Source organism: Siphateles boraxobius, unplaced genomic scaffold, assembly GCF_051911475.1.
Source record: "Siphateles boraxobius isolate OS27281-9 unplaced genomic scaffold, OSU_SipBor_1 6, whole genome shotgun sequence".
In the NCBI taxonomy this organism is placed as follows: Eukaryota; Metazoa; Chordata; class Actinopteri; order Cypriniformes; family Leuciscidae; genus Siphateles; species Siphateles boraxobius.
In genome coordinates this window covers 9,574,344-9,595,919 of record NW_027509186.1, presented here as the reverse complement: position 1 = coordinate 9,595,919, position 21,576 = coordinate 9,574,344, and the positions used below count along the sequence as shown (strand labels likewise).

Below are 21,576 nucleotides of genomic sequence, written 5' to 3'. Positions count from 1 at the left end.
TTGACTTAATGGCGTTGTAACGACGGGAAAAGTAATTAGGTAGATTACCCCGTTACTGAAAAAATAACGTCGTTACCGTTATTCCAAACACTGCCAATCAGATAATCTCATCTACTTACTAATTTTTTTACAACCTCATTGTGCTTATAATCACACTGTTGCAAATTATTATAACTTGAATTTCCAGGGAAATTGTTCTTAAATAAATACTGAAAGACTTGTTAGAAGCTTAGTGATGGTGAAGTCATGTGATGTAGATTTCCTTTATTACTTTTTACTTCTGCCAATTGTATTTAGGCTTCAAAAGTTGTGTATATTAGTGAAGATTATCATGAACAAAACGTGTAAGATTCATAAACTTCTGTTAGTTCCAGAGATTATTCTCTGCAATGATCCAAAAGTTTCCTATCTTAATTCTGGGGCAGTCGTGAAGTAACCATTGACCCTGTTAAATAAACTAAAAAATAAATTGTAGTTGCAAGAATGCCAACATGATCATCTCAAAGACTCACCTTCCAGCGGTGCCCAGGCTCGGGTCATGAAAACTGATCCCATGTTTGCGAGAGCAGCATATGTCCAGCAGGAAGTTATGCACCAGCTCCCTCACTATACGTTTCCCTGCCTCTTCATCCTTCTGTTTACAAAAGATGTTAATTATGGACACAAAAACTTAAAGACAATATGAAAAGTATTAAACATTTGTAGTGTAATGCCTTTCTGAGCAAAACAGAACATTCAGTGGGAAATGTAGGACGAGACTTGTTTGACATCAGAGTTTGATTGGATAATAAGGAGTGAAATGGATGTTATGGGATTATTAGTTAATATTTTCTCCAATCTACAACCTTGGTCACAACAGAAAATAGAGTCAGCTCAATTCCGGGTGAGCCGAAGGAGAGTCGAAGCACAGATCAACAGCAGGAGTCAGATTTGACTGACAAGACGATGGCGGAAGATTTGGTTTCAAAGCGCCAAATTATTTGTCAAAATTTTGGATTTAAACCCCAATGGTAATAGGGAACCTGCAGATGATTATTTGTGTTTTTCTAGTTGTTGTGTTTTTCATTAAGAATAATGATGAATCCACCATTCAAGCAATTGCCGCCGCCCCTGAACTGGCTCTAATTCGAAGTGGGCATTCATAACTGTGTGTGTATGCGCATTTTACTATTATACTATTCTGTGTTCCTGTTAAGCCCCACAAAAGGCACAAAAACATTTTAAAGCACCATAAAGTTTGCGTGCACTATATTATAAGTGTTCTGAAGCCATTCTATAGTATAATGTGAGGTAGAAATTAATATTTAAGTCATTAAATTCAAGATCACGTAAACTTTTCCCTCCGCTGTACCTTAATCACTTTCTACCGGGTGTCTGTTAGATCACAACACAGGAGTAGAGAGCACAGTAATTGTTCTTCAGGCGCACAGTAACTGAAATGTCAGAGATGGTGTCATTGGGTGTCCAAATGTCCACTGTACCTCTTTCTCATCCATGCTGACATCCACAATCCCGTTCCACTTATACAGGGAGGCTATCTGTCTCAGTACAGAAGCACTGAAGAAACGCACTTTCTGAGTTTTCGTGATGGTCTTATTCTGCACAACCTATGGACAAATATAGTACACTGTTATGCACAGGCATCTCACATCGGTAAATGGCATTCATGAAGGAGGGTCTTACTCTGGTTTGCAGGGTGGATAGAATCAGGTTTACAATGGATATTCTATCATCTGTAAGTCCATTGGTCAAGATCTCAGACAAGAAATCTAAAGAGCAGCAGACAATTTTTATTTTATTTTAAGACAACTCAAAAGCAAAATGCACAACGCACAGATTCAGTCACTGATACCTTTAGTGTCCAGTATCTGGACAATAGTTGTATTGTCTCCAGACATCAGGAATGAAAGGACAAACTGAATATAAGCCATTCTAACATCTGGCTTTCCCTGGAAAAATAACACAAGTATTACAACTGAATGAAAAAGCAAACTACTATAAGTATATCCAACCTTACCTACAGTACACTCATGTTAAGTGGTATGTACTGTACTACACAGTAAATCTCAACTGCTTGATTGGTATAGCGTCAAAAAATTAAAACTACACCATAGAGATATTAAAAGTTGGATTGTACATTCTATTTACTTGCATACATAACAGTATAATCATGCACAGCAATATATACTATAATATAGTAATATATTATCGCAAATCTCATCTGTATGATTGTTTGCTATCACAAAAATAAAACTGTATTATCGCAAAGCGACTGTATTCACATGAATACAGTATACTATATGTAGAGTGAAATATATTGCAAATCTCAACTGTCTGATTTTGTATTTTGTAGCCCAATGCAACCATATTATTGCCCAGCTCTTTATATAAATTAGAATATATAAATATCTAACTTTATCCACATACATATAGCACTTTTACGTAAAGCAATATATAATATATCTACAGCTTGATTGCTTGTATCATTGCAAAATGTAAAATATATGTAAACCCAGTTCTAATCTGCTAAATATGATAATAAATATGAATATTAACTTGTTATAAATATCAATATCATGACTTTCAGTAAAGCTGCTTTAAAACCATGTGTATTATGAAATAATGCTATACAAATACATTTTGACATTTAAAAAACTAATAGGAAGTGTTTTTAGCACAGCCTGTCAATGTTTTAATTGAATATGTGTGTTTAATTAGTGTATATATTCATATGTATATGTATTGCTATGTATATTTATATGTCTTTCACCAGACTTGTTAAGTGACTTGCGTGGTTAAATAAAGGTTAATTAATTGACTTAAGTGTGAGTATCAGGCAAACAGGGTCTTATTTTGGTTCAGAAAGTTCATTTATAAGACACTTAAGATAAAAGCGAATTAATGAAAATGTTAAGTTTGCATTGCCGTTTTCAGTTTGTGAAGCACTTACCGTTTTGTCTCTTCTCTGAGCGAGGTTAGTGAGACCCTTGCTGAACTGCATTAGACTGAAGATCTCCCTCGCCGCCTCCGCACCCTGAGACACCAGAGCCGACAGCAAACACAGACACTGACGGACAAACCTGTCGAAAAACAAAACAGGTTGAGTGCATTTGCAAACATTTGGTTCAAAAAGTGGTTCATTTAGCCTGTTGTAACATGTACTGCATGCATACCAGTGCCTGAAAACCAATAAAGATAACGTCCTACAAAGATGATCATGAAATAAATCCATCGTTCATTTGTAATAATGAAAAAGTTAAGCAAGCATATATATATAACAGTCTAGGATTTGCGTGAGAAATACCTGTGATTGTCAGAATGTAGAGAGGAGAGCAGAAGTTTGAAGTGAGAGGAGACGGTCTTCCTGACGATGTTGGATCCCACCATGCTCAGCTGAGACAGATCACTGGCCGTCCGCAGCAAGATCATCTCCAGACTCTGAAATATCAGCGTCAGCTGCAAAACACATTACATACAATTCATCATTGTGATGCAAATCGTCAATGCCAAACTGCACTCTTTGTGGAGCGAGAAGAACTAATGTTGGCTAGTCTGCATGGAAGCTTGAATGAGCGAATTACAGCTTTTAATCACACAAATCTGACTTTTAAAAATGTATATCTTGAATTCCAGAGAGAAAAAAAGTCAGTTCTGAGATATCAACTCACAATTCTGCCTTTTTTTTTCTCAAAGTTGTCAAATATAAACTCAGAATTGCGAGCAAAAAAGTTACAATCGTGAGATATAAACCAAAATAAAAAAAAGTTGCAATTATCTTTTTTTAATATCTCACAATTGTGACTTTTTTCTCGTAATTGCGAGTTTGCAATTAAAAAAGGTAATTGTGACTTTGTTTCACAACTTTAAGTCTGACTTTATTTATCACATTTCTGAATTTATAACTCACGATTCTGACTTTTTTTCTCTGAATTTTCAGAAGGAAACTTGCAAATTTGAGGGGGGGGGGGGGGGGTGGCTCTCTCAGAATTGTGAAATAAAAAGTCACACTTTTTTATTTTTTTATTCCTTCCATGATGGAAACAAGCTTTTATAAATCTGCATACAACATGCATTAAAAATTCATAGTGGCTGTCAGCCATAGTCTGCAGCATGAATATTGTGCAAATATTCCATATGTATGGGATACCTAGATTAACTACTATAAATGCCTAAATGTTTATAACATTTTAATACTGTATCCTACAATACAATGTGACTTGACCTTCCATTTCCTATGAGAAGAAGACACTTTTACAAAATTGAATAAAAAGTCTGTTTATTTCTGAGATTATACCACCTACTGAATTATGTTCAAAATAGTAAGCTCATAATGACCACAGTGTTGCACACTACTGTTCGAAATATTTCTTATTGCATATTGTTTCATATACTATCAATTAAAAAGGCATTATTCAGTGTTATAATATGAACACAGCAATATACAGTACCTGCCAATAAAAAATAATGGTAACACACTATTTTGATGGTCCACTTTAGACATTCTACTAACTTTAAAAGTAACTTTGCCACTACATGTCAACTTATTCTACTACTAACCCTAACAGTCTCTACAACAGTCTACTAATACTCTAATAAGAGTTAGTTAACATGTAGTTGCAAAGTTATTAATAGTTAGTAGAATGTCTAAAGAGGACCATCAAAATAAAGTGTTACCTTATAATAATAAATGAGTAAACAAACAAATAGATAAACAAATCAAAATTCTAATGCATGACTTACTTCTGACTCTGAATTATTTTCTTCCTCCAGTAATCCGAAAATCTCTGAACATTCAACTGAGATTTTGATGTATCCCTCGACTACATCATAGAGTTCTGCGCAGGGAAGTTTCTTCGCCAATTTTATGAAGGTGTCCAAACCTACATGATATCACAGAAGTACATGTTAATATGCCATGATAACATTTCTGTTCTTAGACACGGTCATACAAATAATCTAGTCTATGTATATGTATATGTATATAGACATAGATAAACATGTACATGTGATGTACATCTAATCTTATCTACCCATGTGTAGACACACAGATACACAAGGGTATGTACATGGTATTTATACTTACATTGCAAAACTATTAGCCTATTGAAAATAATCAAAAGTGTACACATTCATTTAAAAACTGTTGCTTGATTTAGCAGTTTCAAAGAATACAATACTTGTATTAATAAATGGTCATGGATAACTAATTAATACATTGTTAAGTCATAATTTCGTATTATTCTGCAGTTTTGATTTCAATTACTAACTTTACCAGTTCTACGCATGCACAATAAAATATGCAAACAAAATAAAAGTCTGGGGAGATGAACACTGTAAGGTGATACTTACCGTTTAGAGGACATTATTGATAAACTGTGTACACGAATCGAGCATTTGATTTTTCATGTTTTCATTTGTAAGCAGACAAACACTCACCCTTTATCGCTTTAGAGGAATCCTTCAGCATGGATTTAAAGACAGCGCCGTTAAACTCGCTTTCCTGTGTTTTGGTTTTCTTTGGTGTTGTAACGGACTCAGGAGGATCCCCATTTTGACGTTTAGTAGCCATTGTTATATCCCAGTAAACAAAAATATACACATAGAACGGCGGAAGTGTAAAACTTGAAGAGATAGAAGGACAAAACACGTGGAAACGCGTATCTAATGAATATTAAGTTTGACGTGCTGACGTTCCTCATTTTCTCTCTAGAGCGTCATCAGAGCGTCAAGAAACCTAATTAATATTCATAAGTTAAAGGGATAGTTCACCCGAAAATGAAAATTTTGTCATCATTTACTCACCCTCAAGTTGTTTCAAACTTGTATGAGTTTCTTTCGTCTGTTGAACACAAAAGAAGATATTTTGAAGAATGTTGGTACTCAAAGCTTTGATGGACCCCATTGACATCCATAGTAGGAAAAAATACTATGGAAGTCAATGGGTGCCAACCCAACTCTCTGGTTACCAACAACATTATTTTAAAATGTCTTCTTTTTAAAGGCAAAAATTATTTATCTATTATTTATTTGATTAATTTAATGTTTCATTGCCTATTCAATATTTTCAAAGGTAAAATATATTCAAAGGTATTTGAAAGATCTGGATCTTCTCCCCTCACATTAAATACAATGCCATAAAATGAGTTTGTATCCACATTTAGTTTCAAATATTCCATTTGTTTTAATATTTCACATAATTTATCATACAGATTAAATAAGCATGAGTCATGACCTGAATAAGCATGAGAACTTCAGCTATCCAGGTTGAACGCACATAAATATTTCAGCTTCACTAAGGCTTTCAATAACAACATTTAAATGCTGCAGGTCATTTATGCAACTCTTCAAGGCAAAATGAATGAAATGAAATGCATGTTAATAAGTATTGAAACATCTCACAATGTCATGCAGTGGTACATACACATTTCTTGAACATATTTTCCTGTAGAGCGCTTACATTTATTACATCATTCTGAGAGCTGAATCATCTGTTTCGGCTGCTAGAGAAAGCAAGATAGCTTTGGGAGTATTCTCAAACAGGGCAGCTCTGTTCTGTGTCTGGCCCTTCTTTACCCAGTGTCCATAAATCTTGAACGCACAGGCATCGATGAGCTTGCGGATAGGTTTTACAGCATAGGGGTCACTCTTGATCACTTCTTTGGTAACTGGCTTGGCACGTCGATAATTGCAGTAAATCCGCATCGTTGCCAGAACTGTCATGCAGATTACCTGAAAAACACAAGTGATTGATATGAACCTACATGGATTTCCATGGGCATTGTTTGCCTTTTTAAGGGGCAAACTTTTTTTGTACACACCATATTTTATGTCATTAAATTAAATAGAATGATAAGACTGTGATATGACAATCAACTGAAATCAGTATCAAAATCGAACTTAGCAATGCAGAGGAGGCACTGAAAGTGGCATGTGTTTATACAGAGAAATGCATAAGTAATGTTATGAAATTATTGTTTTACATGTACAATTATGGATATAGAAACATGAAACGATGGGGGGAAATTAAATTATAGTCTACTTTTAAAAACTAAAACAACCATTAGGGAGAACCATTCATTCAACAATTTTGTTCAAGTAACTATGACTGCATCTCAAATCGCATACTTTGCTATTATAGTAGGCAGAAAACAGTATGTGACAAGAGTAGTATGTCCGAATTCACAGTACTCATAAAAGACTAGGCAAAAAGTACCTGGATGCGAGATTCTGAAGTGAGATTTGTGAATGGCAGTAATGTGACACAACTGACGCTGGTAGATCACATGATAATAACAACATGGCGGATGTAGTAGGTCTGGTTTGCATTCATATTACACGCATTCATATTATATAGAACATACTTTTTAGTGCTCGCAAAGTAATGACTTATTTTGAGAGATAAAGCGATTCCAGAAGCAGCCTGTCTTTTTCAATGTGTAATTGAATTATTCCCTCAACCGATCTGTTCAGAAACGCAGATTCATTGATTAATGAAACACCAACACGTGTTGCTGAGGCACACACAATGGTTCTCGGGTTCAGTGCTAAAACAGTGTAAAAACAGATGATATTCAGTTTAAAATGTTGTTTCAAACCTGTATGAATTTCTTTCTTCTGCTGCACACAAAAGAAGATATTTTGAAGAATGTCGGTAACCAAACAGTTGATGGACCCCATTGACTTCTTTCATATTTTTTTTCCTACTGTGGAAGTCAATGGGGTCCATCAACTGTTTGGTAACCGACATTCTTCATAATATATTCTTTTGTGTTCAACAGAAGAAAGACACTCATACAGGTTTGAAACAACTTGAGGGCGAGTAAATGACAGATTTTTCATTTTTAAGTGAACTATTCCTTTAATACAGGGGCTTTTTTGCCCTAATCCCTGTTAACTTTCATCCCTGATATAATATTTATTTATATATAATTACATTCATTATTATAATTTTTTGTATTACTAATGTGACTGTCTAATAATGATGTGAAGTGTTTGTCTACAAATATGCAAGAAAAACAGCTAAATAATCAATAATTACTGATTTTTCTCAATTATCGAGCCCACCTTGAACTTCCTGTACGGGCTGAAATGGCGCACCTCTGCGACCACGTACTGCTGGAAGAAAGGGTGGTTTAAGGCATCCGTGGCAGTGTAGCGTGTCTCGGGATTCACCACCAACAGCCTGGAGATCTGAAAGTTTAAACACCCAGTGAACACCACAGAGTGCAGATTAGTGCGGGCTTGTATTAATCTTCATTCACTCTTTTGATTATTCCCAGGTCTGCGGCAGACGCACCAGGTCTTTGACAGTGTCTGATCGGTCGTCCCACTCCGGAGAGGTGAACTGGTAGCTTCCTGCTAGGATCATACGCAGCATTAACATCTGCTTTCTGTGCCAGAACGGAGGGGAACCTGCAAGAAGGGTGTACATGATCACCCCTGCACTCCAGCTGGAAAAGACAAAAAAAAACTGTGTGATATTTCTCGATTCGGTCCAACTTAAAAGCTTAATGTAAGTTGTTTTCATGAGTTTGTTTTATATAGACCAAGCTCCTATATAAATGCTGTGAAGACGCTACTCACAGATCAACAGCGGTCCCGTAACCTTGGTGGTGCGGATCCATTGAGCACTCGATGATCTCTGGTGCCAGATAGCCTGGCGTTCCACACACCTCTATGACAACGCAAGATCAGAGGTCTTATAATCAAACATAATTGCCTGTTATCTAATACTGCATGCACAACATATGTATTTGTGCATCATAACATGCATTATGTATAGCATGTTATGGTACATACAACCGGTTTTTGTTTTAATATCATGCCTGGTTCTTATTTCACCCTAAATAAAAATAAATAATAGATTAAAGGGTTAGTTCACCCAAAAATGAAAATTGATCCAGCTCTCAGATTTTACCAAAAATATCTTAATTCGTGTTCCGAAGATGAACGAAGGTCTTACGGGGTTGGAACAACATGAGTAAATGTTGAGTAAAGGGTGAGTAAATACTGACAGAATTTTCATTTTTGGGTGAACTATCCCTTTAAGAAGTTTTATTTTATTCTCTATAGGAACAGAGAGTGACTCGCTCAAACTGACCAAGAAGAGTCAGAGTAAACAATTCAGGACTATACAATAAGTGATCTGCAATTTGAGATGCCATTCAGTCTGGAAACTAACTGACTCTTCCACAAATAAGACAAAGAAAGCTAGTAAGAGATTATCTCACCTGGAGAACAAACACTTAAGGCCAACTTTAGGCAACTTTAAAGTCTCCCTGTGGTGAAAATCAAGCTTTTAATGTTGTTTATATGTCTATGTGGTGTTTTTAATATGCTTTAAGACAAACCATGTGTAAATTCATAAGTCAACAGCATTGCTGAGTATTTTCTCCTTAAAACTGTGGATAAAACTCTCAAAAACACGGTTTGAAATCGCTGGTGTTTCTGACAAACTACCTTGTAACCAATCAGATCAACGTGTGATCGTCAACGAGTGGATCTCTGAGCTGAGTGAGTGAGTGGAGGCGGGGCTCATTTGCATATTCATAGAACTGCATATACTAAATGAGGCAAGGGTGTAGAGTTACATTCAATCTATTTTAAGGCATGTCAACTTTTTTTTCAAGGAAAAAACTTAAATATGTCATTTTGGTGATCAAAGTTGAATTTTAAGGGATAAAATTATTGACTACAGGGGTCTCTAACAAATGGGTTCTGAGATGGCACATTTTGAGTCTCACAAGGAAAATCCTGAATTTAGTGAATCTAGTCTATAAAGTTATAAATATGGATATTTTTCTTACAAAAACGCATCGCTTCACTTCAGAAGGCCTTTACTAACCTCCTGGAGCCGTATACATAAGAATTTCTGTAATCAATGTATCTTTTTTTTCACTCTCATAGTAAAGTGTGATAAAACTTCACTCATCAGTTAGCCATGTATAGAACAAACATTTATGTAATTGATGGGTCATTCTTAGAGTAGAGCGTTTACTCTGTTCCTGGATAAAGGTCAGAGGCCGCACCAAATAGCAAACAGCTCCTCCAGTTCCAGTAACATGTTAATCTCTCATATAAGGATAGTATGAAACCCGAATCCAAGAGTTACATAAACCTGAAAACTACTCTTCAGAAAATGCAGGGGCATCTCTCTATATATAGACAAACGGGCATTACTATTTAATTCGATTCAGGAGCCTGTGATTAAATAACGATATTATGATACTATGAATGCAACAAAAACACTTACATTTTATTTTATTTACTCACAAATCCAACTAAAGTATAAAAATGTAATTGAACTCTCTAACAAATTGCAAATCCTGTATCCCAAATGGACATCAACAACTAAAAATAATAATTTTATAACAAACAAACTAGTCTTCTTGTGGTCTCTTTTGAGACATTGTGTGCAGATGTGACTAACATGAGAGTGTTAAAATGAAGTTAAAAATATTGTTTAATACATCATATCGTTAGTCATTTAATGGATGCATCAATCCATATCAATGTATCATTCATTACACCCCTATACTATCTAGTTCTGGAATAGCCTTCCTGATGATGTTCAGGTCTCAGAGACACTCTCCCAGTTTAAATCCAGATTAAAGACACATTAACATAATGCCTCTCATAACCTTGTATTCAAGTTATATCAGATCAAATGCACATGATTATCTTTGCTTGAAATGTTATGAACAGCATCTACGCTAATTACATTCCATTTGCTGTTCTGTTTCATCTCGGGATGCCCACTCTCTAAGTAACTAGTCTAGTTTGGATCCAGCCTCTTATGAAGACTTCAGATGCCTGAAGACCTGTGAAGAGATAACCAACTCCTGCGAGGGCTTCAGATGAAGCAAACCCTGAATCAACATGCACCAATGCTAACATTTCTATATATTGAAATCATGTTCACAACTTGTAATAATAACTTCAATGAGCTAATTTCCTCAATGCCTAAAAATTAATACATTATGTTAGCTAATTGTGTGACTTTTAGATGTACATTTCTGAAATACATTACTTGGACAGTCACCTCTGATAACAGATCACTCTAAATTGTAATGTAGACACACACATGCATTTTTTGTAAAGCTGCTTTGAAACGATATGTATTGTGAAAAGCGCTATACCAATAAATAAGAATGAAATTGAATTGAATTTACCATTGAGTTTTTGTCCTGGTGCAATCTCCACAGCAAAGCCAAAGTCAGTGAGTTTGATGCTCATATTGTCATCCAGAAGGATGTTCTCCGGCTTTAGATCTCTGTGCACAATGTTCTGAGAGTGAAGGAACTGGACCACCACCAACAGGGCGCGCATGATCTTCCTGCAAAATGAAAACAGAGCACTGCAAATATACGCAATGTTGTACATTCAGCCATGGTAAATACACTGGGGTGAATTTCACGAAAACATGTCCAGGTCAGATTTCACCCTCAAATCAAGACAAAAAAAAAACAAGAAGTCATATTCTCATTACCATAATTATTCTCAAAGGTGATTCTCATTAGATAAAAAAGGGGATACATTTTTTTGTTGCTAATACAAGGCTACATCAGAAATGTACAATAATAACATTACAATGTTCAAATACCAATTGTATATTTATCGACATATAACTCATGTTTAATGTGATAGTTTTGTCCTTACATCTTGTACAATACAATATATCATTAGTCCCGATCAAGAGTCTTTGCGTCATTGAATAAATACATAGATCTGCATTTAATGTTTGTGTGTCCTAATAGTCCGGTGGTAGAATGTTTCACACAGTGAAGCTGCAAAAACCTATGGTGCTGCAGCCCGCCGAAATGGGCAGGGCTACCCATCTATTTAAATGGGCAAATCTCACCATAGAACTCTCAGGGAACCAAGGTTACGCTAGTAACCGAGTAAGTTACAAACCGAGTAACTCGTATTGCATCGTTAAGATGGTATTGGAACACAATCAAATAGCGCAGAACAACAATCATTCTAAGGGGCTCAGACAATGAGCCCTGAGGGAGATGTTTTGTGCAGGGTGGGCTCGTGTAGAGGTCAAGGCACAGCTAAACAGACAGGACCCGTGCATGCAGAGCAGGGACGTCCAAGTTGTAAAACCTGGTGAAGGTGGCCGGCCGCCGCACAGATGTCGCCAATGGATATTCCTCTGGACCACGCCCAGGAGAAGGCCATCCCTCTGGTGGAGTGCCGTGGAGTGGCGTAAGCCACTATCCACTGGGACAATCTCCGCTTCGTGACCGGATACCCTTTGGTGGAGCCTCCGAAGCATACGAAAAGCTGCTCCGACTGTCTGAAGTGGGCAGAGCGCTCGATATATAACCTTACAGCCCAAACTGGGCAGAGTAAGTGTGACTCTTGCTCGTCTTCCGAAACCGTAACCATGTCTTGGTTTGAGGACTCTATAGTCATTAGGCCCAAACTCAAAGGAAGACGGGCTCACAGAGAGTGCTTGGAAGTCACCCAGTCGCTTGACCGATGCTAGCAGAAGGGCAGTCTTCAGCGAAAGGGGCAGCTGTAAAAGGCTGACTCGCTGTGAGCTGGCAGAACTGTTTCTACAGCTCCCTTTCACAAGTAAATTCATCCCTTCGGAACGGAGAACGTGCCCCACGTTGCTTCCCATTGACGTGCAGTCCACGCCCTTGAAGCAGGGGGGTCTGTGAGCGAATTGAAGCAAGTAACCTTGTTTGATTGAGTTCAGAGCCCAACTCGATGGCTTCACAAGCCTTGGCCCAGGTGGCTAGGGGCTAAATTGTTTCGGGTGACAGGCCGCTGCGCTGAGACAGGAGACTGACGCCTGTGGTATTGGGAAGAGGAAAGTGCTCTTTTTTTAAAGTGTTTGTTTTTTATTTTGTTCGCTGTAACAGCAGTCAGTTGCATGGGTGCATGGACATTGAAATGAACGGGCCAGTGCAGTGCTTGCAACGAATACATCGCCTCCAAAGCCCAGAACTGAACAGGGGTTTTGGGAGGCAAACTCTAGTTTTTTTGGAGGGTGGTCCTGCTGTAGCCTTCTCCTCTTCCTTCCTGATGGATCCGGACGCTCGGATCTCTAGACAGCAAGGGGCGGAGTCAACCACTGAGCACCGACCAATCATGTCGGAAGCCGCTAGTTACATCGGGGATCCCCCAATCGAGACCAGGCCACTTACGCCAGAAAAGGACGCTGGTCTGCATGTGAGGGAAATCTGTCTCTGTGGAGAAAGTAAGGCACATGGGACCTGTGCCAGAGTTAGCTCACTTACACCTGAATGCTCACTCTTCTTGCTCTGCTGTTTCTCATAGGTTCCTGGGAGGAAGAGAACAGGAGAGTACGAGGGGCAGAGCCGCTTTCTGAAAAGAAAGCAATCCATGAGTGGAGAGAGGTGAGACTCATGCTCTAGCATTGACAGCAGCTCGTCTCGGTGAGCGAGGCTTCTGCGTGGGATTTGCCCCAGACAGGCAACACACTCCCTGTGCTCGTCAGAAGCACACTCGTGATGCGACATTTGCAATTTGAAAATTTGCACAGAAATGTGCTCTTTTGTAATAATAATTGCCGGATAGCCGCAGGGGAGACACTGAATAGGCTGAACTGAAAGGCTCTTTCACGGCGAGAAGGCTTCTTCTGTCTTGTCTCGGAGTCCAGCGAGGAGAAGATCTTCGTGCTGAAGGAGAAAGATTCTGGAGATTTGCCCGCTTTTATGGATGGGTAGCCCCATCCATTTCGGCGGGCTACAGAGACATAGGTTTGTGCAGTTTCACTAAGTGATTCAATCAAGCTCCAGTATTTCTGAGAAATTTTTTTTTTCCTATAGCATCTCTATGACGCAATATGAGTTAACCGAATCGATAGGGAACTTTTGTTTAACGTGTCAGAGGTTCTGGCTTCTAATCTGCCTTTGTATGATTTTTTTTCTCACATTAAAACCAAAGATATTCATCAATGATTGTATATCAAGAGCAGGGACATGAATCTAAACGAATAGAGTCTTCGAAACGGCATTAAGCGATAGATTGAAGAACTCGTCTCTGTGGAGACTGTGCACGAGCCACCGCCACTGATAAAAGTTGCAACAAACACTCAGCATGATTTCAAAAACAACATATTCCAGCGCCAGTTCGCCTCTTATATAACAACTGAACAAAACGAATACTCTGCTAGTCAACTGGAGATGCTTCCTTTGCATTAGGTGCATCAGTGCCGCGAGATATTTCAAAAAGTGGTGGTTACATGTCCCACACGTCCCGTCCCACACGCAAATTACGCCTATGCGTGTGGCATAATGTTAATAACCCCCCCAAAAATTTGATTTGTCCCTACTTTTCTTTACAATCAGTCTCTTACGATGGAAGTAAATGGGGCCAATTCTTAAACATAAAAATACTGTAGTGTATAAATTAGTATAAATTTTGTATATCGAAATTTACAACTTCATTGCCATCACCAGCCTATCTAAAACCTAAAAAGAGCTCAAATAAGACAACTTTTAACAGAAGAATTAAACGGTTGGTTCAGGTTTTTTGTTTGTAAAAACATCTTTATTTGTTTTTTAGATAAAAAAAAAAGTCAATGAAATTCTAATGAGTTTGGAACGACATGTGAGTAAATGATGACAGAATTTTAAAACCTTTAATGCAATTTAATACAATTATTTATTATTTACTTCCATTGTACTTGCTTCACCTTAACCTTGATTTTACTGTTTGTAAAGAAAAGGCGGGATGAGTCTTTTTTTGTGCAGTAATCAACGTTTTTTTGTTGTAAACAAATGCTGTTGATTGAGTTTAAAGTAACTTGTTTTAAACTCGAAATATTCCTTTGTATCAGCATAAATTAAAGGAAGTACAATGAATACTTTCATTACGTACAAAAACGTTATGTATTTTTCCCCTGTATTGAGAAAAATATATTTTACATAAAGGTAATGAGATTTCAAGAGGAAATGAGACAAAATTGTCATGAAAATAATGTCACAATGCAAAACAACCATGTTTCATGTGATTTATTATAAATTATACTAACCTTGTCTCTTTTTCACTGAGCGTAACCTTCTCCGTTAGATAATCAAAAAGCTCTCCTTTCTTCATCCTGTGAGAACAATATTTATTGCATTTAACTACTTTTCAAATAGTATCATAATTAAATGTTAAAGTAATTTTATTTTGTATGTTTATTGTACATATAGAGAGCACAATGTACTCTATAGACTGTGTATATATATATATATATATATATATATATACAGTATTTATAAATACTGTAAATACACATAAAATATATATGAAGTATGAAACCAATACTTACAAGTCAAACACCAAGAAGAAGAAAGCTTTAGTTTCAAAGTAGTCCTTCAACTGAACTGGAAAAGCAAGAAACAATGTGTTCAAATCATGAGACTCTTTACAGATATTTACAGATATTCATCTTCATGCTTCAAAGCTGCTACTATTCTAACCTCCTGGATACTCACTGATGTTTTCTTGCCCGCACACTTTCTTGAGGATGTCAATCTCTTTTGTTGTGGCATTTCTGATTTCCTCCATCTCCTCAGGACTCATTTTATCAGATGGCGTGATGTCTATGACTTTGACGGCATATTCCTGAGTGGTTCGCTTATGGATGCAGCGTCGGACCACACTGCTTACCCCTCTGCAACACAAACACCATGAGAAATACTATTCACAGTATAGACTTCTGAAGGAAATACTACAATGTACAGTATATAACACATTGCATTGTCCAATGAAGGGCCATGAAAAATCAATTGTACACAATCTTTGCTGAAAATCCTGTTGTACACAATCTACTACATGCCTTCTGTCGTCTGATTGATAGTTTATACTTTGTTAGCAAGTAAAAGGCCTTTAAGTATATCATTTTAAAAACGTCCCCCTTCAGATCGTGGAGACGAGGATTCAAATGCAGAGCAATGGGCTTTTTTATTAATAATGAAAATAAAACATAAACAAAAAAACTACACCGTGGGGGAAAACACGAAAGGCAGCAAGACTTTGCACACTGTAAACCCGAATAAGTTGGCAAAACTCAAAAAAATTTAAGGCAATCAGTTTTTTTTATTATTATTATTTTTTTTATTAGACAGTAACAAAAATAAATGCATAACAAGATGCCATCACAGTGACATTACACATTTATCAGAACTGTCGAGTATAACGCAAGAAAGTTACAAACTTATTTCCATTGTGGTCCTCGTTGTAGTCTGATAAAGATAGGCAGGCAAGCTACAGATGACTAAAAAGTACCCTGTACACTCAACCACATCCAAATACAAAATACAATAAACACAAATACATACACTACAATAATAAATATTCCTTAAGACTACATAAAAACTAAATCTAATCAGCATTTATGTCTATGTCTATATTTATGTTTATGTCTATGTTATGTCTATAGCACTATGTCTGTGGCACTGCCTCTAGTTGAGTAGCTATGAGAGTTCCTAATAAGCTTAAAATAATCTTTAAATTACCTTGGCTCATTCCTATGCAAAATCTTTCGTGTTAATCTTTTCTACTGTCAGCCATTTTAGATTCTTAAGTTCAGAAGAGCCGACATGGTTCCTATTGTTGAGGTTTAAAATCAACCTGACTAATTTATTCTGTGCCGTTTGAAGTTGAACTTTTATCCTCTTGGGGGTGCTGCTGTACCATGTAGTACAGGCATAATCGAAGTGTGACTGAATTAAAGCATTAGCTAACATTTTCAAAGTTTCCTTATTTAGAAAAAGAGTCTTAGGTGCCAAAAATTTAATTATTTGGTTCACTTTTGTGATAACCCTTTGACCCATACTTTCTCCACTCAAAGAACTATCTAAATCACAGCCTAAATATTAAACACAATTTTTAACCTCAATCTGGGTACCACCCACAGAAATTCTGAGCTCAGGAGTCCAACTCAACCAAATAGAATAGATTCAGTTTTCCCTAGATGCAAAGACAGTTTGTTCTCTATCAGCCATTCGCTTATGTTCTTTAACTCATCACTTAAATGGTTCTCAATAACTTTTTTGTCCTTATGGGAGAACACCAAGGCTTAATCATCCGCATAGAGAAAAAGATTACAATTGCAAACAGATATCATTTGAAATCACATAAAAATGATTTCATATCATTTTTATACAAAAGAAACAACAATGGACCCAGGACACTACCCTGTGGCACACCACATGTTATTTCTATAGCCTCAGACATAATGCTGTTAATATCAAATCTTTGATGCCTCTCAGTCAAGTATGATCAAATCCATTCACATGCCATACTGTTAAACCAATACCATGCCACAGAGTTTACCCAAGTCGATCTCTCTTCTTAAATAGTCTGTCAAATATAATGAACATGTATCCGTAGAATAAGACGTTCCGAAACCATATTGCAATTCATGAAACAAACCAGAATTGCTAATGTAATTATTTATTTGCTCTTGTATTATTTTCTCCAAGACTTTTGATACAACTCCCAAAATCGAATCGGGTCTATAATTGCCCTCTTCTACTTTGCTCCCTTTTTTATATAGCGGAAAAACCCTAGCAAGCTTCAGATCTTTCGGAACTCTACCTGACATAATTGAAAGATTAAAAATATGAGTGAGATATGGAGAAATATATTCTGCAGCATCTTTTAAAAATCTGGTAGGTATTTCATCTAGACCAATTGCCTTCGAACACTTAAGTTCATTAAACAACTTTAATACCTTATCCTGTGAAACCATAGAAAGACCAAAAGAGTCTGCAACCACTCCAAGCTTAGAATAATGATTACTTTAAGTAAGCAGAACTGGCTGATTTTTTTTATTTTGTACTTTATTTATTTTTTATTTAATTCATTTAACACATTTAACTTCAAATTTAATGTAATCTCAATGTGAATACTTGTATTAGTATATACTTAGCTAGCTTTAACAAGCCAGTTTGCTAACATACTAATTTGTTAACATGTTAACAATAGTATGTATGTTATACAGTAGCACTTGCAGCAATATACAAGTTTTATTTGCTCTCAAATTGTTACCATGATGGTAACTATCCTAAAACCAACATTAACAGAAATTATTCTAAATTAGCATAACAAAACATGTATTATTACTAAATCATCCATTTAACATTAATCTTGCACAAAAAAAAACAGTATATAACACCTAATTTTAGCATTTACTCTCCCTTTCGAGTGCCATCGTCAAAGCGTGCTGGGAAATAGACATCCAAGCCGTTTCAGTTAAACTTAGGTTCGTCTAAATTAAATTAAATAATTTCATAAAACTCAAAACAATGAAACAGTTCAGTTTACTTGAAATATATCGATTCTGTGAACTTGAAAGAAAAAGAAAGTGCTAAATACTCATAAAAGTTAATTTGACTGAACTAATTAGTTTAATTTAAGTTTGTCCTACTCAAACCAATTAATTATTTTGAGCGTTAGGGTTTACACACGTGAGGATACACCCGAAACAGAAACATTTTTCCTTCGCTCTTTTCGCATACAGACGACAGCGTTGCCAAAACGATCCCCCGTTCACAAGGAATCGGCGTAAACGACTACAATCGCTGTATTATTCGAGGCAGACGAGTAGTTGGCGATGTTACTTTGTAAAGAAACACTACACACTTATAGACTGAACACGTAATACAACGTTTACACAACAATGATATGTACTACATGTATTACAACAACAACGGTAGTTGAGCTCCAACATACTTATTTATAGATCATTAAATAGTACCTTAATGTTATATAAATCCTAATGATACTGAATACATATTTCTCAATTGTCAAACATGCCAGACAATGAGACAGTATAATTTTTCTCTTTTAGTATATGTAGTTTTAAAAAAAATGCCCAAGATGGTGCACTACAAATTAGCCCCTCTAGTTTCATTTGCTGTTTATGTTTATTACTGAAAAATGAAATGACTGTGATCATTTTCACGTGAATCTAACAACATCTTTTTTTTTTAAAGCCCAAAATCAATGATAAACGTTTTGACATTAATATAAAAAAGTCAACAAATATCATTCTCATTCGCATCAAGTTAAGATAATAATGGTTTATTATATGGTAATATAATGGTCATCTTCACTAAAGTATGCGTACAATATGACAGTACCTTCCAAGGATCTCCTTTGGATCGTACTTCTCATAGAAGTCCTGTGCTCCAGCCCAGTCAGGAATTTCATCTTCTTTGGCCATTATTATAACCTCACCTGTAAGAAAACTGGGTTATTACAAACATAGTTCAGACAAACATGTTAACATTTGATAAAGTCAGGATAAATGTTTATAGGTTGATTAAAAATTAAACAATTAAAATAATCATAACATGTAGTAAAATAATAACAACACAAAAACTAAATAATACAATTTAATTTAATTAAATGAATACTAAAAATAATAAACCTTTCAGCAAATAATACAAATGAAACTATAGCCCTCATCAGATGGTAATACCGAGGTACTTTGAAATATACAAGCGTAAAGGAATATAATATAATTAAAAAAATGTAGACAATTAAAATGTTTCTTCAACAGGAAAATAGAGAATACAAATTCATTTTTGTCAAGCAAATATAATAAAGAATTTTTAGACAATGGAAATGTTTCTTCAACAGGAAAATAGAGAATATATAATTATTTAAAGGGCTATACAGACATCTAGTGGCTACAGTACATATTACAGATTATTTTGTTTTATTTTTAACTAACATGTAGATTACAAGGAAATAATAAAAACACAACATTTAAAAATTCTACACTATCTACATTAGTTTATTTTAAAATAGGCCTAGTCCTACATGTTGACTAAAGCCGTGATCTTTCTTAATTTGCCTGACTGAACTTGGGCCTTTGGCAGTGGGAGTTACCCTACGTTACCGGTAATAAAAAAGCTACTCTCCTAATTTTCAAGAAATTAAACCATTTTTACCCGTGGGCAGCACCGTTTCTAGCAGCAGTGATTCAATCTCTGTCTGAGGAGATTGTTGTAGAGAGCTGTTATTTTGCGCATGCACCAGCGGGTGGCAGACGTGACTCGTGTCGTGACTCGAGAGTCATTAATCAAGCAAGGCTTAATATAATGTTATTATGCCAAAATACAGATTTATTCAGTTTTAAATGAAACCATTGGAATCCTGAAAGTATCCCTCTTTTTTCAAAAAGTAACTACAATCTGATTACTACGTTTTTTGACGTAACTGTAAAGAATTACAGTTACTGGATTTTTGTATCCTGATTACTTAACGCCGTTACATGTATTCCTTTGCTCCCCAACCCTAAGTACATTTAGTTGATACAACTCAGTACTTAAATTTATAATTACACTGTAACACAAACACCTTTAAATAAATGGTTACACTTTATTATAAGGTGTCAGTGTTACATTGTAATTAAGTACTGAGTAATATCAATTAACTATAGGATATGTAGGATTAGGGTTTGGTTTAGGGTTAATAACATAAATGCATTATTTGTAGTCATACAGTAACTACATGTAACATGTATAACAAGGACACTGTAAAATAAAGTGATACTAAATAAAGTGTAACCTTGTTTTTCTACAGAATGGCAATGCCATTTCGGACATGTGCCATATGTAAATACCATGTTAACTTAGGCTACGTGTGTTGAAGTCATCTGGCTACTTTTAGTAGCTCATAAACCGCACATTTTATATGTCTGCTGCTTTATTTTCCGTGTTACTGTTATTGATTGCAGAGTTTTGATATTCAACCTATTGATTTATGATGAGCTGGTTAGCAAAATACATAAACTAGCGATGTTTACAGTCGCAGCATCATCAATCTGAGGCTGCAGCATCATGGACGGCATGACGGAAATCTGATCAGAGGATTACATTACACGCATTCACAACACTCAGCAAACCTGTTCGAGTATTATTCCCTGTGTTTAACAGTCTTCCTCTCCTTCAGCTCGTGCACTCCATGTCCCAGTCTTCCTGAGCAAATATACCGGTAGAAATATGAATGCTCTGCAGCCTTCAACAACACACTGCGCCGAAAGGGCAACCGTGAATGTCAAGATCCAAAAATAAAAAAGGCGTATTAAAGACAGGACAGTCCCATATCGTATTACCACTTACGGTTATACACTGCATATCAGTAAGAAAACCAGCTCACACCTACATTTCCGAATCAATGAATTAGAATGTAACAATGCAATGCCTCAGAAAAAATAATCAATTTACAACTGATTCTTTATGATATACTGTATACATATATGCTTATATACTAGCATCTGCTAAATTCATAAATTACTATTACCTTTAACATAATTACTTATTTCTTTTACATAATTATTAACATAATATTTAAATTAAGAATGTGGTCATGTTTTACATTTGAATGAATATTGTGCAGTTAAACATTTTAATGTAAAATTACAGTATATTCCAGGTTAATATTTGCATTACTTTCAGGGTAATTTCACAATAGAAATGTTCTTGTATCTAATGACACTAAAAAAGTGTCATTTCTGTTTACAGTATTAGATTTTTTTTACCGTAAACAAACATCATACTGTATTTCTAAAATATGTATGAAGGTACCCAGAAT

The 21,576-nt window shown here is 35.9% G+C and overlaps 2 protein-coding genes across 2 annotated transcripts in view; both read right to left on the bottom strand.

The window, feature by feature from the left end:
- urb1 (URB1 ribosome biogenesis homolog) overlaps window positions 1–5,719 on the bottom strand; it is a 46,584-nt gene extending 40,865 nt beyond the window's left edge. Inside the window, exons 1-8 of the mRNA XM_077207644.1 lie at window positions 5,437–5,719; window positions 4,741–4,880; window positions 3,305–3,456; window positions 2,951–3,080; window positions 1,853–1,949; window positions 1,684–1,769; window positions 1,482–1,607; window positions 513–634 (exon numbers count right to left, since the gene is read on the bottom strand). Coding sequence (XP_077063759.1) covers window positions 513–634; window positions 1,482–1,607; window positions 1,684–1,769; window positions 1,853–1,949; window positions 2,951–3,080; window positions 3,305–3,456; window positions 4,741–4,880; window positions 5,437–5,569 — 986 coding nt within the window. The 5' untranslated portion in view covers window positions 5,570–5,719. The remainder of the gene's footprint in view (window positions 1–512; window positions 635–1,481; window positions 1,608–1,683; window positions 1,770–1,852; window positions 1,950–2,950; window positions 3,081–3,304; window positions 3,457–4,740; window positions 4,881–5,436) is intronic.
- A 437-nt stretch (window positions 5,720–6,156) lies between these two features.
- On the bottom strand, window positions 6,157–21,213 carry phkg1a (phosphorylase kinase, gamma 1a (muscle)). Its single transcript, XM_077207654.1, has 10 exons — window positions 20,888–21,213; window positions 19,116–19,212; window positions 15,462–15,640; window positions 15,296–15,350; window positions 15,014–15,079; window positions 11,172–11,335; window positions 8,584–8,674; window positions 8,297–8,450; window positions 8,065–8,190; window positions 6,157–6,729 (listed from the first exon to the last, which is right to left on the bottom strand). The coding sequence occupies exons 2-10, from the start codon at window positions 19,196–19,198 to the stop codon at window positions 6,463–6,465; spliced, it is 1,185 nt and encodes a 394-aa protein (XP_077063769.1). The 5' UTR covers window positions 19,199–19,212; window positions 20,888–21,213; the 3' UTR covers window positions 6,157–6,462.
- Between the last annotated feature and the right edge of the window lie 363 nt (window positions 21,214–21,576).

Bases quoted from the DNA above. Each gene is read 5' to 3' on its own strand.
- phkg1a (XM_077207654.1), bottom strand. From the start codon at position 19,198: ATGGCCAAAGAAGATGAAATTCCTGACTGGGCTGGAGCACAGGACTTC. The intron at 11,336-15,013 runs GTTAGTATAATT...TTCATTTTGCAG, and splicing joins CTCAGTGAAAAAGAGACAAG to GAAGATCATGCGCGCCCTGT. The intron at 8,451-8,583 runs GTGAGTAGCGTC...TGTCTTTTCCAG, and splicing joins TACGGGACCGCTGTTGATCT to CTGGAGTGCAGGGGTGATCA.